The 15,373-nt window shown below is 33.7% G+C and overlaps 1 protein-coding gene across 2 annotated transcripts; it reads left to right on the forward strand.

The window, feature by feature from the left end:
• Positions 1 to 423: 423 nt before the first annotated feature.
• LOC100247104 (uncharacterized protein At1g32220, chloroplastic) lies at positions 424 to 11,301 on the forward strand. Of its 2 annotated transcripts, none has more exons than XM_002278353.5 (7): positions 424 to 603; positions 2,720 to 2,828; positions 2,937 to 3,025; positions 3,228 to 3,283; positions 6,366 to 6,512; positions 10,222 to 10,347; positions 10,747 to 11,301. In XM_002278353.5, the coding sequence occupies exons 1-7, from the start codon at positions 527 to 529 to the stop codon at positions 11,025 to 11,027; spliced, it is 885 nt and encodes a 294-aa protein (XP_002278389.2). In that variant the 5' UTR covers positions 424 to 526; the 3' UTR covers positions 11,028 to 11,301. The 2 variants fall into 2 exon arrangements, with proteins under 2 accessions (XP_002278389.2, XP_010663188.1); XM_010664886.3 differs by having other exon boundaries at positions 468 to 603; positions 2,726 to 2,828.
• The last annotated feature ends 4,072 nt before the right edge of the window (positions 11,302 to 15,373 follow it).

Consider the following 15,373-nt stretch of genomic DNA (forward strand, 5'->3'; position numbering starts at 1 on the left):
TTCTTTCAAAATTTCTTAAAATTGCATGGTAACATTTGAATTAATAAAAACCATTTTTTCCAATTAATCTTATAAATTAACTTGTGTAATTCCTTTACCATTGTTGTTTATTATTATGATTTATTTTCGGTATTTATGATTAATTAATTAATTATTATAATTTTTTTTAATCACTTAGTATAAACTTTTTTTTTCTTTTAAGGCTTCTCAATAAGTAACCTGATCCGAATTTTGACTTGATTTTCATGCACATGTCTTTTCCCTCCGGTAAAGGTAACATTAGAGTTCCAAATTAATAACATAAGATATCATAAACAATTAGAAAGTAATAATAATACTTAAAGAAAATTTCCATTAAATCCAATGCCCCATTTTTCATTGGATTGTTGGAAAAGAAATAGAAATTATTTATTTTAGTGGGCCACCTCTATTCTTTACGTACAAGGAAATTCCACCAAATTTCTTTCACATATTTTGGCGGAGAAATAGGACCGGCAGAGGAGCTTTGGTTATTGGCCGTACAAGCATGTTGTCTCTGTCGTCAATCTCTCCTCTCAAAACCTCTCCCTGTCGCACCCATTTTCCGCTTCCTTCTCACCACCGGTAGTTTTCTCTCTCCCCAAGCACCATAGTCTCTCTCTCTCTCTTTGTGTATAGATTGATTTGTTGGGTTTGCTGAGTCTGTTGTGTATGGTTAAGTTTTGAATTATCTGATTGCAGGTCTAATTCGTTTCTTTCTTTTTGTTGGGATAATTGGGGTTGGTGATAAAAAAGAGGGGAGTGGATATTCTTTGTTCAGTTTGTGTGTGTGGGTGATTGTAGTGGTGATTAGGACTCGTTAAAACGCGCAGTTTCTTTAATGGGAGCTCAGATTTTGATTCCTGCCAAAAGGGTTTTGTGGGAAGTTTCTGAACATGATGAAAATGCGAATCCACTTGGGTTCGAACTATTTGAAATGGAATAGTAGAAGAATATTATGTTGTATTTGAAGAGGGTTTTGGGCAGAAAGTGAAGGATTTGCGTTTTTTCCTTTTAACTGGTTCCTTTATCTGGAAGTGATGGAGTTCGTTATAGAAAGGAGTCGGGAGGGGATTTATAGTCACATGTTTGAATTTTGTGGGGAAAAAGTGTAATTTGAACAGAATTCATTTTAAACCCTATTCAGTTTTTATTTTTATTTTTTTTAACACTAATGTTTCTTTGGAAGTGTGAGCAAAAGGAAAGAAAATGTCAAGAAAAAATGGTTTGAGCTCAATGAAGTTTTCACCCTTCTCTAATTTTGTTCTCTTTTTATATAAACAATAAGGGATTTGAAAATATTTAAGTTTTTAAGAATTTCTTTCCATTTCATTTTCCTTCATATTTTCCATGCACTTCAAATAAAAGAATTTGTGATTTCTGTTTTTTCCCCTTTCCCTGTTACTTCCTGGGATCCAAATGGAGCATTATAAATTTTTGATTCCATTATTGGGAATTGATAAAGAGTTTGTAATGAAAAGGAATTGGGAAGGGATAGAAGGATTTGCATACAAGTTAAATCCATCTTAAAAATGGGGGAATTTTGATGGCATTTGTTTTTCTGTTTTTCCATGTTACCTCCTTGTTCTATTTATCTTATTTTATTTTAAATAAATATCAAGAGCAAAAGGTGTCTTACGGTTAGCTTTCTATGGGGAAAATATAGGATTCATGGTAAGGTCATTCTATGTATCTGATGATCATGTAACTGATGGTTAGAGGACGGTCTAGATAATGTTTAGACAAGGTAGGTTTCCACTTGAGGCTGGGAAGTGGACATTGTATTTCACAAACTTTGTGGTATTTGTACTGGGGAGCCGAAGGTACTGGTTTGAGGCCTCTAGAGGACTTAGGCAAATTCTTTTAATTTTTGTTGCCAATGTTGCAGTTTGAAGATCATAAAGGCCGAACTCCTTGATACAATTTAAGGTTTTTAGTTGGTATGGCGAATTTGGGTTTCCCGCTTACATTTTAAATGATGTACAATTTATCTTGTTAATAGAGGCAGGACTGTTGTCAGGGAAAAAATTAAATGTAGAAATAATGAATTGTATTGAGAAATTTTATGGTATTATATTTAGAAAATCTTTTGCTTTTGCATCACCCTTTACAGCACTTGAAATAGTCACTTTCCGTGAATTCTACGAGTTTGACTAAATGAGGGAATCAATTTTTTCTCCTTTTGTGGGATGCAAATCTTGTTCTTCTGGTATTGATCATTATTCCAGGAATAATAGCATTACCATCTTTGCTGCTATAATGATACACAGTTCATTCAACTTGTAGTTGGTTGTACTCCTTTCTCACTCAAGTAAGCAAAGAGTATCTTAGAGGGGATTTTAGTGGAGGATGCTTAGTCTTCATGAACAACTGGTGAAATTGATACAGCTTCCTTTTCCTTTTTCCTTTAAAAAAGAAGAAATACCATCATAGATGGTGAGGGCTTGGTTGGTGGAACTGATTTGACTACTTAAACAATATTATATGAATGATGCATGCTCTAACTTGTTTATGTTGCAACTTGCATTAGTAGCCTTGAGATCTGAAACAACTTGTCTGAGTTGGAAACAACTTAATAGGAAGGGCACCTAAATGATTTGGGCTATTGTTTGTTCTTTTATTATAGTGTCATTTCTTATGCTGTGGGTATTATAATTTGAGGCCAAGGGTGATGATGATGTTAACGCATCCTCTACTCTAGTTATAGCTTTTGCAGGTTTGGTGTAAGAAGCAGTTATGCAGAAGCAGGGGTAAAGGGTGACTCAAAATCTGCGACTATAGATGTCGAGGCTGATGTCAAGTCTGAACGGGTATGAACTTGCAGGACTTATTTTAATTTCTTCATCATCAGGGATTATATTAGAAGATGATTTTTTTTCTAGAAGATGCAACTTTCACCAATATGCTTCTCTTAGTAGGTTGTAGTCTTAGGGGGCAATGGTTTTGTTGGTTCTGCGATATGCAAGGCTGCAGTATCCAAGGGGATAGAGGTCACAAGCCTAAGCAGGTGTTTAAATTTTTCAATCTAAAATGTCATTTATGTATATATCTTCATGATTTTTATATTTTCCTTCTTATTTTGCTAATATTTTAGAACCATGTTAATGAATTTTTGTTTTAAAATTTTTTACTGCATTCCAATTGTAATTTCAAAGTTTATAGTTTTAATTTTCAAAATCTGAAACATTTTCTTTCTGAAATTTTCACAGATCAGGGCGTCCTTCTCAATCAAGTTCATGGGTTGATCAGGTTAATTGGGTAACAGGCATGTTCTAATCTTTATTCTATCTCGAATATGTTTTGTTATAGCTCAAGTAAACTTAATGCAATAAAAGATGTTTTAGTTTTCTTTTTATGGTGAAGTAGTTTGTTTCTGGAAAATGATTAATGTTTAATATTGAAAGTCAAGGTCTTTGTTTTGGTTTTCAGGAAATTTGTGCCCTTGGAAATAGAAAATTAAACTTGAGTATTCTATTTATGATTGTTGTCTCATTACTTATTGTACTGTGAGGAGTTAATCACACTATGAGTAGGAGGACTAGCTTGGGGATGAAACTAACTGGTAGTATTATAAATTTTGAGTATATTGTTTTAGGCATGGTTATAAATATATTACATAGCTTAAATTATATTAAAAGCCATATGTTAAAATTTCCATATTTGGTTGATTTCTAGCTAAGTTTGTTGACACCATCTCAAAGTGGAAGCTGTGCCAATTAGAACTTTAATCTAATGCCAATTAGAACTTTCTCCAATAGGAGTTAAACTTCACAAATGAAGGCCTGTCAGGCTTCTAGCAGGCTCCAATACCAATCACAACTTTTGGAGGCCTCTTTTTCTTCTTTTTCTACTACTACTACTACTCCTACTACTACTAATAGGCTCCAATACCAATCACAATTTTTGGAGGCCTACTACTACTACTACTACTACTACTACTACTACTCTTCTTTTTCTACTACCACTACTACTAAAACAAATTGGCATAGTTTATAGTGGGAAAAGTAGTGTCCACATGTAGAATCCACTCTACATGATCAAGGAGGTGAAGGTCTTCTACAAAAGAAATCAACCGATACTACTAAAACAAATTGGCATAGTTTATAGTGGGAAAAGTAGTGTCCACATGTAGAATCCACTCTACATGATCAAGGAGGTGAAGGTCTTCTACAAAAGAAATCAACTGATCTGCTTTCTGCTTGGCTAAATAGTCCATAGCTTGGATCAGCTGAGATGGACCCAAGAAAAATAGCATCCCAGCTTTCTAGATATGAGAGTAGAATATTCATTATCTTTTTATCTAAGCCTAACAATAATATTTTTGAGGGTTTAAACTTTAAGATTTCTTTCTCATTTTCTTCTTTCTTCTCTTACATGTTTTTCTTTGTATATTCTCCTTCCTCTCTTTGTTATATTTTTATTTTTTATTTTTCCCCGAAATTACACCATCTTTCACTACTCTTACATTTACTGAGGAGTTTTGGGCCTCTATCAAGTGCTAGTCTGGCATTGAACAATATTATGAGCAAGTGTAATTAGATTTTATTATATGCAATGCAGAGGTGTTTTTTTGTTTGGCATATTTACAATTATTTTTTTAATAAGAACTTTATAATTTTTTTCTTGAATTTTTTTATAACATGATGATTTTTTATATGTTATTTAATTTATTTTTTTTAGAATTAAGTGTCTTAATGAGAGCTCAAAAATAGAAAAAAAAATGCTTAGTATTATTGACAATATCCATGACTGCTGGTTTTTGTGGAAAGAAGTTTTTCAAAGCTAAAATTAATAAACTCTTGTCTCCCATATATTTTGAAAAAAATATTGCTTTAAAATTTGATACATAAAAATAAATTTTAAATACATTTTTTATTGTAAAAATAAATAACTTCTACTATTTCCTATTAGTCTACATATATTTTAAAGCCTTGTAACTTCTACTACTTCCTACTAATCTACATATTCTTTTAAAGCCCCGTTTAAACTTTTGCCTTAGGCCTCATGCAATGTTTGCTGGCCCTGCCCAAAGGACTGGTTTTAATGTGAACAGATGTGAAAATATTTGGGATTTCTCATCTTGGAAGAGTCAACTAATAAACCATCAGTCTTGCCCATTCCATGGTCAGCAAAACAAATCTTGTCACTGTTCCAGAATTTAAAGCAATGATTTTAGTCGGAGATGGGAGTTAAGTTGCACCCTATTATTTTGTGCTGTCATGGCTTTAATCTCTCATAATGCCTCAAACATGTGTCAACCTATCTTCTCATGGAAGATGATCATGGTATTCATTGTACAGGTCTGAACTTGAGCAGCAATTTGCCTCTGTTACTTGTTAGGGGTCTTAGGGCTGTTACTAGGACCTTTGCACTCATTTTTAATTTCATTTTTTCTTCTACTTGTAGCTCATTGATCTTGTCATCCTTGTCTTCGCTAAAGCTATGTCATAAATACGTCATCACTTGGTGTTTGATCATTTGGCTTTGTAATTTGTTTTCTAGAATTTACCTCATGTCCAAGAAAATGTTATGACTGACAATCACTTTAGCACATAGCTAAGGGAGTGGACAATTTTGTCCTCAGATTGTCTTTTCTTGATGATTGAGCATGATACTGAAGGTTTTCATTGTAAGTTTTCTTTTCCTTAGTGTGTCTTTGCCCCATATTACATGTTGGTCTTTTCATTATTGGATTGTAAATGGGAAGTTTTAGGCAATTTTTCCTGTTATACTGTAAAATAAAACTGCAATAGACCCAAAGAAAATGGTACAGTAATAGACAACATGCAGACTTATACTCTAGTCTCTCTTCTAAAATTCTGCATGCATGGGTAGAATTTAAAAAGGGCGAAGTTATGTCCATTCCTTATTTAACCTGAACAGTGCCATCCCTTAATAAGACAATTATCATATAACTCAAAACTGGCCATTTATCATCGTGGTGCACATCTAACACAAAACGTGTGCAAGTTTTGGGGCTCTTTTCTAATCTTTAACTTTATGTTGCAATCTGGCACTTTTGGTGTCATTTCTTGAGGCTAGTGGATAAAATCTAGGACTCTTAAAGAGTTTTCTGCTTCTTGTGGAGAAAAGTTGGGAAAATGGAGGGCGGCTGACCAGATATAGATTTTATAGTTTTAGGTTTGTTGGACATGTGATTTAGAATCCCAAAAACTTAATAGGGGGTGAACGAGGCACCAACCAGAGAAGTGATCAACATGAGAAATGGATGGATGTAGCTATAATTACTTGCATGGAAAATACTATTCTGGACTCTACTGAGTCTTATTCATATTTTTGTATTTCTCCCTGACACAGATTGTTTAAATCTTCTTTGTATTATGCAGGGGATGTTTTCTATGTAAATTGGGATGAAGTGCTTGTTGGGGCAACTGCAGTTGTTTCAACCCTGGGAGGTTTTGGTAGCGAGGAGCAAATGAAAAGAATTAATGGCGAGGCAAATGTTTTGGCAGTGGGTGCTGCAAAGGATTATGGTACGCCGATTGGATTTTAATTTTCATAGAAACTATAAACTAAAAGTATCTTTACAGCTTTTTCTTTCTTGGTGATGAACCTTTATTCCTTTATATATCTCCATACAAAAAAAAACAAGGTTCTCAAGCTTGATATATTCAAAATAACCACCCTGAAATTTACTGGGATCTGTTATTAGAAGTGGAGGGAAGAAAGATGTACCAGGAAAAAAGAAAAAAGAAAAAAGAAAGGAACCTGAAAGTATGATTTTAATACTCAACTCAACACAACAAAGCCTTGATCTGAACAATTGAGCTGTGACCATATGTTTTACAAGGCTGTTTTATTGAGTCTCATCCTTTATTGAGGCTTCAGACAGGCTGTTTAAAACTAAGACACTATGGTCATACCACTAAAAATTTATTCATATAAATTCAAAATCCTAATTGGAGAATGGTGGAATACCAATATAATTATTTAGGTTTGACTTTTTCAAGAACTTTCCAAAAAGATTAAATTTATTTTTATAAGAGGAGGTTCCTTCTTTCCAAAGATTGACGCATGCAAAAGGGGGTCCCAACTTTCTCTGCACCCTATAGCAAGGTTCCTTCATTTTTTGCTTGCAAAGTTAATACTTATTAAAGGTGTGTTTTGTACCTTGCAATTCACTTAGGTGGTGTTTTTTATTTACTCCATAGCTTTCCAGTGAAAGGTGATCCCAATTCCTCCCACATTTGGACTATAACAGAAAAAACTGCAAGAATGTTGGGAACTTTGAGAGGTCGCTTCCAATAATGTAGCCTTCTCTGTGTGTTCACTTGCCATGAGGCAGGACTTGTTTTAAACTCAACTACCAAGATTCACATATGTAGCTACCCTTATAAAAGGACCAAATATTAGGTTACCAAAATAAAGTCAGTGTACCTTAAGCTGTTGTCCTTCACGAAACTTCATGTCTATCATAACCACAATGATAGTCTTCATTTTTTCCGGGGGGGAGGTGGTGGTGGTGGTGGTGTTGTGCCAAGAGAGAGACTAGCTTCAAATTCATACCAAATGCCCTCAAGGATTTTTCTTCAAGCCACATTCAGGATTATGCCCAAAGCCTACTAAACTGTTACGATTTAGCACAGACTGCATTAGTGGCAAACAAATCATATTTTTGTGATTGTAATTGTTAGATAAATTGATGGGGGGTAGACTTGAACCCAGGACCTCTAGTTAACTAGAGCTTTGATACCAAGTAATAGAATAAGGACTAGGAGAAGAGAATGTGTTTCATTTATATATTTTCCATTCTTTTAGTAATTAGAAAATAATAAAGTAGTAAATATTATGTACTGCATCCTTATAATAACCCTAATACTCAAATTACAATCATACATTTATGACTAATTTTAATAGTCCATATTGAAGTCTTGAACTTTTTAAAGAGTAGAGGAGAACCACAGAGCCCTTTTCCATCTTTACATTCTTGGAAATTTTTTTTTTTTTTGATAGACAAAGAGACAATTAAATTAAAACACACCAAAACAGGGGGCGCTCCCTATGTACACAGACAGTATACAAAGAAAGCCAAACCCTAGGCAACAAAGGAGAGAAAAAACCTAGAAAGAACAAAGTTAACCAACACCCCAATCACCCAACAAGTTCAGAAAAGAGAGATAGTCCAAGTCCATAAACTGTTGAGACCACTCCAGAAGAGACTGTAGAAAGAGGTTCCTCAAGCTCGTATCTGACTTCTCTTCCTCTTTGAACATCCTTCGATTTCGGTCTCCCCAAATACACCAAAACAGACAAATAGGCGTCATTCTCCAAACTACACTCATTTTCTTCCCTAGGCCCTTAATTTTCCATTCAAGAAGCAGATTTCTCACTGAGCCCGAGAACACCCAATCACCCCAAAAGAAGAAAGCAACGAAGTCCAAAGCTCCCTTGTCACCACAATGGATTAGAATGTGGTCCGCCGATTCCTCATTCTCTTTACAGAGATTGCATCTATTAACCATAGACCAACCCCTCCTTATTAACATATCAATTGTAGAAATTTTACCCCAAACTGCTTCCCAAGCAAAAAAAATGGGTTCTCAAAGGGGTATACGAACCCCAAACCTCCTTTGCTGGAAATAAGGGGCTGTTCTCCACTTTTAAAGACCTATAATAAGATTTAACACTAAACTTTCCTTTCTTCTCTATCTTCCAAACTAAAGAATCCTCCCCTTCTTGAACCTTTACTGCAGAAATGTGATTCAGCAAACGATTCACCTCCTCCAATTCCCAATCTTGAAAGGATCTTCTAAATTGCACCTCCCAACCCCCTCCTTGTCTCCCCCAAAGATCGGCCACTACAGCAGAATTGTGGGTTGCAATTCTGTATAGAAAAGGGAAGAGATCCTTCAGCTTAGACTCTCCTACCCAAAAGTCCCACCAAAATTTAGAGCATCTCCCATTTCCAATACGAATACTAGTTCTAAGAAAGAACTCCTCCCAACCCTTTCTAATGTCTTTCCAAAGGCCCATCCCATAAGACTCCCTCACCTCTCTAGTGGTCCAACCCCCTTCTATCTTGGGTAGTACTTGTTTCATTAGAAAAGGATATGATTTTCGATAAAGTTGATTCACACATATTCACATCTAATGGAATTCTATTAAGAAAAATAAATAAATAAATAAAAACTTGAGGGAAATAACTTCATTCTTTAGGTACAAATGTTATTTTCCTGGCGAGGAAAAATCATAAGGAGTCCTTTCAAATGATCCTGGCAAGGTTGGTGGAACCTATCCATTGGCTAAGGTAGTTGTATATATGGGCCATGTTCTCGTCCAATGGGATATTGAATTGACAGTTTCTCTCTGCCTGATGGTAGCATGGAAAAAGTGGAATTGACCCACTACTTGTAAATGCTTCTTATAATGTTCTCTTGAAATATTAGTTTAGTTATTGGATAATGGATGACAATAATTTTATAGATTACATCAGAGGGGAGAAAACCATAGGGTGTATGAGAAGTGTTTTGTTTTTTGGAATTTTAGAAAGATATAAAGGAGTGAAGATTTGTTGGTTTTGAAGTATTGCCGATTTGAATACTTTCCAAGTAGCTTTAAGAAAATGTCCACCAACAAAAACCCACAAGCAACATTCTGAGAACTATAATTACATCATTACTATGGGAGTTTAAACTGTGAGAAAGGTGTTAAATCAAATTATAATAATTGGTTTGATCCTATATCGTGGAAGTTCTGAAAATATTATAAAGAATTTTTACACCACTAACACATATGTAATATGCATCTGTCTAGGAGCTGTTGATTTAGATGATCATAACAGGTTTAATTACCTCATGTGTGCATCTTGTTTATTTCTGAAACCTAAATACAATGACTTAATGCTCCACTTGATAGCAGAGAAAACATTGGAAAAGAAATGAAAACTGATTATCATATATGCGGTTGCTGTTCGATTAGTGGTTAAAATGTCAGCAGTTTTTCTTTACCTACTACTTGTCAGCCATAAAATGGAAAACTCTTCCAAAAGAAATGAATTCCTCTGCAAATCTAACTTCTTAGGAAAATATACAAAATTTAATTTCATAAATCAGCAATATAGATATTTATTTCTCACACCAGTTAGTTTGTTTATTGTTTCTCATTTTTGTACAAGGGCATCTAGATTTCAATATTTGTGTGCCTGTAGAAATGAACTGTTATATTTTCTCTTTTCCCTTGCAGGAGTTCCTAAGTTTATCTTGATCTCAGTGCATGATTACAATCTACCACAATTTTTACTTGAATCTGGATACTTCACGGGAAAGAGGAAAGCGGAATCAGAGGTTCTCTCCAAATATCCAAACTCAGGTAATTTATAATTGCCTTTTCAGTCTTTGGTCATACTCGTTCCAACTTCAAGTTACATACCACACAGAACAATGTAGCATTGATTTTGTAGTCACAGTGGTGCAGAATCCAGTAAAATAGGCATCAAGCAAGACAGTTATTAAGCAAATTATTGCCTGATTGGCAGTGTGGATCATCTAGAGTTCTCAAAGAACTAATGCACCTACTTGACCTGACCAATTAGTAGCGAACAGTCCAGAAAAAGCTTGATGAAGTGATTTGCACAATTCATACCATGTCTTTAGCAGTATCCATTTAGATGAGTGTCAACCCCAACCGGCATCAGACTTCTTTCTTTTCCTGTATCTTTTGCACATTTCACTGTTTTCACTGTTCTTCTTTGTATTTGAACTTCCCCAGGTGTCGTACTAAGACCAGGCTTCATATATGGGAAAAGGAGGGTGGATGGCTTTGAGATTCCTCTGGATTTGATAGGGGAACCACTGGAGAAAATCCTGCGTGCTACAGAAAACCTCACCAGACCTTTGAGTGCTCTTCCAGCATCTGATCTAATACTAGCCCCACCCGTTAGTGTTGATGATGTTGCACTTGCCGCGGTAAATGCAATCACAGATGATGATTTCTTTGGCATTTTCACAATTGAACAGATCAAGGAAGCTGCTGCAAAAGTGAGTGTGTGATTAGCTTCTCTATACAGAATTTTACCAAGATGATATTATAGCTGTGGGTTTAAATACCGAATGTCTCTTGGCATCATTGAAAACAAACTATTGGAGAAGACTTTGAAATGCTTGCAGAAAGTTGCTTGCTTGTTGCAAAACCGATATTGACTCCAACATGTTTCTTATGTACATACTTCAGCTTTCTCAGCTGATCGTTACCTACTTGTAGTTATGGAAAATTTCCATGACTCCTGTGATTTGATAAAATTAAAAGGTCCTACTCTTGTAAGAAGCAGGTCTTAGACTATGTTTGATTCTCGAAAACTATTAATGAAAGAAAAAAAAAATGCTAAGAAAAATGGTTTTCTCATGTTTAGTTTTATTGTGAAAAATGCGAAAGAAAATCAAATATAATTAAAACTAGTTAGAAATTTATACATTTTAAAATTATTTAATCTTTTGTATAATTAAAGAAAATAAATGGAATGGATTTGAAAAAACATATAAAAATAATTTATTGATTTTAAATCTGTTTTTTATTTTCCTTCACTCTTTATTTTTTTTATTTTTTTTTATTTTTTTTATTTCCTTCAAATTTTTTGAGAACCAAACATAACCTTAAGGGTTTTGTTGAATTATACTTATTGTGAAATTTTAATGGCTTAGCTTAGAACAAAATGGCAAAATAAATTTTGTTACACAATATTGTTTAATATGCATTGAGCCAATCTTATGATCTAATGCTAAGTAGTATCTATATCATTTTTAATCACTACTCCTTAATTGAAATGACAATTCACCTCAATATGTTTAATATACTCATGAAACATAAGGCGACTTGACCATCACAAAACATAATGGTAGGCTTCTTAGTTTTAGAACCTTGCTTCTTATTATAAAAAAAAAAATTGTATCCACATGAACTCATACATTGCACGAGCCATAGCACAATACTTTGCCTTAATGCTTGATTTAACCATAACTATTGGGAGAATCCAAGTACACTCTTTTGGATCCAGGAAATAACTCTCAAAGATCTTTTTTCCTTTTGGAAGATAGAGGAGCCAAACTATGACCTATTTATATTGGAAGATTCAAAAAATTCTTCCAATGTATCATTTTTGGGTCCAATGAAATTCGTGAGTATAGGAAGAAGTCTTGTCAAATGGGGATTTTTTTTTCTTTAGACCATATTTCAATTGTTAATACGATGTATAAGAACAACTATTATAAATAATACTACATCCTTGATCATGAAATGTTGATTGCTTGTTAACATTTTACTTCTTACCTTTCCGACCTACCAAATTACTTCCCACCAAGGTGTAATATAGCTACTAGTAAATCACTTGTCAAATTGAGAATCGGCTTGATGGACATCTAAATAAAGCGGCAATGTCAAGTTTAGGCCCTTCATATGCAAAATGCTATTCAAATTGTTCTTTTTAGATGTCTAAGAATACAAAAATTGCATCTCAAAGAACTTATTTAGGATTCTCCCTACCATGTTGATTAACAACACCCATAACAAAAGTAATATAAGTCAAACTTTGAGTTTTCTAAAAAGACTTATAGTGCGTTTGAGAGTTATTCTAGAAAGCGTTTCTAACATTTCTAACAGTTGAATGATAAAAATTTTCAAGTATTAAAAATATTAAAAATGCTTTTTATAATCACTATCAAATGGACTTTTATTATACCATTCTTCTATTAGCAAAATCTATATTATCTACTCTATCCAAATGCATGTTAGGATTGGTAGGGCCAATTCTATACTTTCTTCTATTAACAAAATCTATACTATCTACTCCACCTAATAAATCTTACACATATTTTCTTTATGACAAAACCAACCTTTTTTTTTATCATGAACAACCTCAATGCATTAAAAATATTTCAGCAATCCTACATCTTTAATTTGAAAAATCTTTGAAGTTGTGTTCTCACCTCTTCAATTTCATAAAAATGACTACTAAATACAAGTGTATCATTAACAAGAATTAATACTACTAAATACAACTAGGTCAGAAGCAATCTCAGATGTAGAAAGGTTTCTTAAACATAGGAAAGAGTGAGAGCTAACAGCACCACTAGTTCAAGCTTAGGAATAGTGGGAAAAGGAACCTGATTAGGGGAAGACAACAGCAGAGTATGAAGATTCAACCCATTAGAGAAGAAGAAAGGACCATACTTTAAAAATACTACTTCTATAAGTGTCTATGTAAAATGTGATGAAAACACTTGTAACCTTTTTTAATTCTAGAATGCCTAGGGAAGGTGCAGATTTGTGGCTTGAGAAGAAACTTTATCTAAACCCATAGCCTCATAATATACAAAGAAAACACATGCAAGTACACGGGAAGGAAGACAAAGCATTGGATGATTCAAATGTAAGTTAGAAAAATAGGGATTTATTACTAAAAACACTAGGGGGATAAGTCTCCGAAGTGCCTTCAAGAAAAGAAGAAAATGAAGCATTTTTATTTATTTATTTTAAGTTAGTTAATCCTCATTCATTGCACCTCTAAGTATGAGGTATCACTTAGGTTTGCTAAGCGTGAGGTATCACTTGAGTTTTGTCAAAGGTATCACTTAGCTTTGCTAAGCGTAAGGTATCAGTTGAGTTTTGTCAAAGGTATCACTTAGGCAACTTAGGATTGAAGCCTAAAGAGAGTGGACATTGTTTAGGTTGTGTCAAACCACTATAAATCATGCTTACATCTCTTTATCCCTTTCTTTCTTTTATTTGTGAGTATGTGAATTTAATCTTGTTACATCCATAGAAGAACAACTACTTGAGATGGCTCATGTCATCACCAAACTAACAAAGACCATTAAAAAGAAAGATCTATAAATAGCCTCCCTCATGAACAAGTTTGAGGCACATACACATGTAGTTGAGTCAAGTCATGGATTCACTCAACCCCCGAAGATTGCATCTAAAGGTGATCCACCAAATGTGTCTAAGCTGATGTAGGGTTAGAAAGCAAACCACTAAATTTGTTTTGGTGGCATCACTATCTATCCAATAACTTTAGGACATGATAACTAACATTCATATAGTGGATCATCACATAATACATTCATATACTTTAAACCTTACACTAAGAGGATTGACAAGATATGTATGCCTATAGGTTATCAACATCTTAAATTTCAATCATTTAATGGAAAGGAAAATCTAAAGCAACATGTTGTCCACTTCATTGAAACTTGCAGTAATGCAATCATGAAGGGTAACCTCCTTGTCAAAAAATTTGTTTGTTCCCTCTATGAGAACACTTTTGATTGACACATATCTTGAACTTAATTCATTGATAGTTGGGATTAAATGGAGCATGAATTCCTCAATCAATTCTATAATACTCGACGAGCAATAAGCATGATAGAGCTCACAAATACCAAGTAGAAGAAAAATGAAACAGTTGTTGACTACATCAACTGTTGGCTTTTTTAAGTCTTGACTATAGTGATAGATTATCTAAGGTGTTAGTGGTGGAGACGTATATACAAGGTATGTACTAGTGGCTTTCATCCATCCTTCAAGGCATAGGACCTCACACCCTTAACAACAAGAGTAACTTTTCATATAAAATTATTTTACTTCTTTCTTCCTTTATGATCAATTTCCTTTCCTTCTTTTTTTAATTTTTTTTATTTACATTTTAAACAATTAATATAATAGTTTTATTAACAAAACAATATTTGAATTTGATTTTTCTTACAAATTATGAAAAATAGCTGAAGGTGTATGTATCATTGTATTGTATGCATTACTTCTTGTACCATGTATCATATTGTCTAATGTAAGTTTTTAACAACTACGTTTATTGTGGTAAATGTTTGAATTTGTAAAGCTAATTAATAATCTAGTATTTAGGAACTTCAATCAGATTTGGATAGAAATGAAAATTGAAGTACAACAATGGAGAATCGGATTTGATCAACACTCCAAAATCAAGTAAGAAACTTAACCTAATCTAGACAGAGGTGAACATGATAGCAGTTGGAGTTTGATGAGATAGGTGTTGTGAAGGATAAAAATAGGGTATAAGTGGGCAATGGTGACTGGTTGTAGTTTAATGGCAAGAATTCCATTTAGTGGTTGTGAAGACCTACGATCTTAGGAGGTTTGCATCTAGTAGGTTAGGGCTTCCAACCCTACTTTGATATCATGTTGGAGAACAAAGAATAGGAGTAGAGAATGCTCTTTCTCTCCTAATTTTCCTAAATAGAAATAAATTTGAAGAATCATATATCAAGATGGTTTAGAAAACACATTTGATATATACAAAAATAAATTACAAAATCATCCATTTATAACCTTAATAGAGTTTACTTTGTTATGCTTTGTAAGACAAGAA

Source organism: Vitis vinifera, chromosome 2, assembly GCF_030704535.1.
Source record: "Vitis vinifera cultivar Pinot Noir 40024 chromosome 2, ASM3070453v1".
NCBI lineage: Eukaryota > Viridiplantae > Streptophyta > Magnoliopsida > Vitales > Vitaceae > Vitis > Vitis vinifera.